The 1,993-nt window shown below is 37.3% G+C and overlaps 1 protein-coding gene across 1 annotated transcript; it reads right to left on the bottom strand.

Moving 5' to 3' along the window:
- Positions 1-478: 478 nt before the first annotated feature.
- Positions 479-1,590, bottom strand: NDUFB1 (NADH dehydrogenase (ubiquinone) 1 beta subcomplex, 1, 7kDa). The gene is made up of 2 exons (XM_009871973.1): positions 1,451-1,590; positions 479-515 (listed from the first exon to the last, which is right to left on the bottom strand). The coding sequence occupies exons 1-2, from the start codon at positions 1,588-1,590 to the stop codon at positions 479-481; spliced, it is 177 nt and encodes a 58-aa protein (XP_009870275.1).
- Between the last annotated feature and the right edge of the window lie 403 nt (positions 1,591-1,993).

The following is a 1,993-nucleotide window of genomic DNA, read 5'->3' on the forward strand; positions in this document are numbered from 1 at the left end:
TGGGTCCCATCGCTGCCGCCCCAGGCAGGGCCATGGAGGAAACCTGGGAAGAGGCGTGTCCGGATCTAATCAAAACACCCGAACAGCTGTCGACTACGTTCTGCGTCTACGTTAGTTGAGCCTCTGAAAGATGGTTCACATATTGGGTACAAACCCGCGAATTCCACACCATACAGATCAATAACAATATAAATGATTTTTGCATAGTTTTTCTTTATTACATAAGTCTTCCTCCTCCAGGATATGACTTCTGGGGACAAAAGTTTCTCAACACTTGTGGACTAAAGGAATTTCAGGACACATACTAGTTATGTAATTAAACCGCCTTCCAAAGAGTAAGATCTGAAATTCAGTTAGGAGGTGTCCTTTTCTGTAGTTTTACACATTCTCTCAAGATAAAACCCATAATCCTATCCTTTCAATGTGTGAGATAAGTTGATGAATCAAATGAAAATATTTTCCGTTTCATCAGCAGCCTCTATTTCCATGTAACTTCTTCACCAGGCTTCAACTCTCTGCGTGGAAACAAAAAAAAAAAAGAATAAAGTGACTAAAATTATGATAGCTTTTACAGAACTACTACTAAATGTAATTAATTATTCTACAATACCTTAATTTTGAGAGTTATGTACAAATCTAACTTTCCGTGCTATCACTGTCAATAAAGATCTTTCAATACTGATATGCTTTCTCCTTCTAGAACTTCAGTCAAATCCTTTTAACTTCCACTCATTTATATGGAAGCACAAAACAGCTGATCTCTGAGGAGGTAACAGACCTTTTACAAAATAGCATCCAAAAGCAAAAATTCTACTTCTTAAAATCAGAAATCTATTACTTTAATGGGAAAAGAACTAGGTGTGAAAGCAGAGGGGTTTTTTTGCAATATGCTGAAACATCAGCCCAATTTCACCGGCAACTGCAGTGAGAAAAGCCCTAAGGTAACAGTGGGGTGGATTATGTCATAAGCTTACTTTCTTACTCAGAACTAATTCAGGTGAGACCAGAGTAAAAGAAATTAAAAAAAACACACCTGGAAACTCACAGTAACATTCCTATGCTATGCAGCATGCTTTTTTTCCCCCTGTTGTTTCATTAACCCTACAGTCTAATACAAAATTAGGAGACCTGACACAGATGAGGCAATGCATTGAGTTATCTAAATTCTCCCTGAGTCAGCAAGTAAGCCCAAACTGATTGCTGCATATAATCACATCCTTCAGTGCAGATACAGCAATTAAAATGTTTATTTTCAAAACTGCATTTATTATTTTTAGAGGCCATGAGTGACCTAAACTCCCTCATGAACCCTTACTGTAATTTTTAGGGCTTTCTTCCCCTTAATATTCTGACAGCATCACTGATTCTTTTTTTCATACTTAAGACTCTCAAAGTGAACAGAGAAGCACTTTGCAAAATAACTATACATATGAGACATCATCAAGCAGACCTTTTATATAATAAGCTCTTGTTTCTGAAGGCAGTCAGTTTTTCATCACTTTTTCTGTCCAAATAGCATCCAAATACAAATCCTAAAGGAACAAGGATGTGAACCCAGTGGTCACGCACAGCTTGGGCGAAATTCACCATGACTGCTAGAAAGAAAAGCATAACAGATAAAACGCATGGAAACTGTCGTGTACACAGTAGCTTTAATCTCACTTAGTAGGATCCTACAACAGCGCAATAAACATGGGGGTGAGCAAATGCTTCCTATGAGGCACATGCTGTTCTCAAATCCATACAAAGTATTCTTCAAAATAATCCTACTTCACTCTTAGCTTCGGGACATAGGATTTTATCCTAACATCGGAGAGAAACAGAACATCTCTTTTAAAACATCCACGGTTAAATAGTTCCACGTAACTGTTCTAGAGTAATTTACCCACTTAAGTAACTAACGATACAGAAATGTGATGTTCTGTAAAACATTACAGAAGCATTTACAACCTAAACTCCTTAAGATGATGCTTTATTATCTGCAACAAGACTG

Source organism: Apaloderma vittatum, unplaced genomic scaffold, assembly GCF_000703405.1.
Source record: "Apaloderma vittatum isolate BGI_N311 unplaced genomic scaffold, ASM70340v1 Scaffold44536, whole genome shotgun sequence".
NCBI classification, from domain to species: Eukaryota; Metazoa; Chordata; class Aves; order Trogoniformes; family Trogonidae; genus Apaloderma; species Apaloderma vittatum.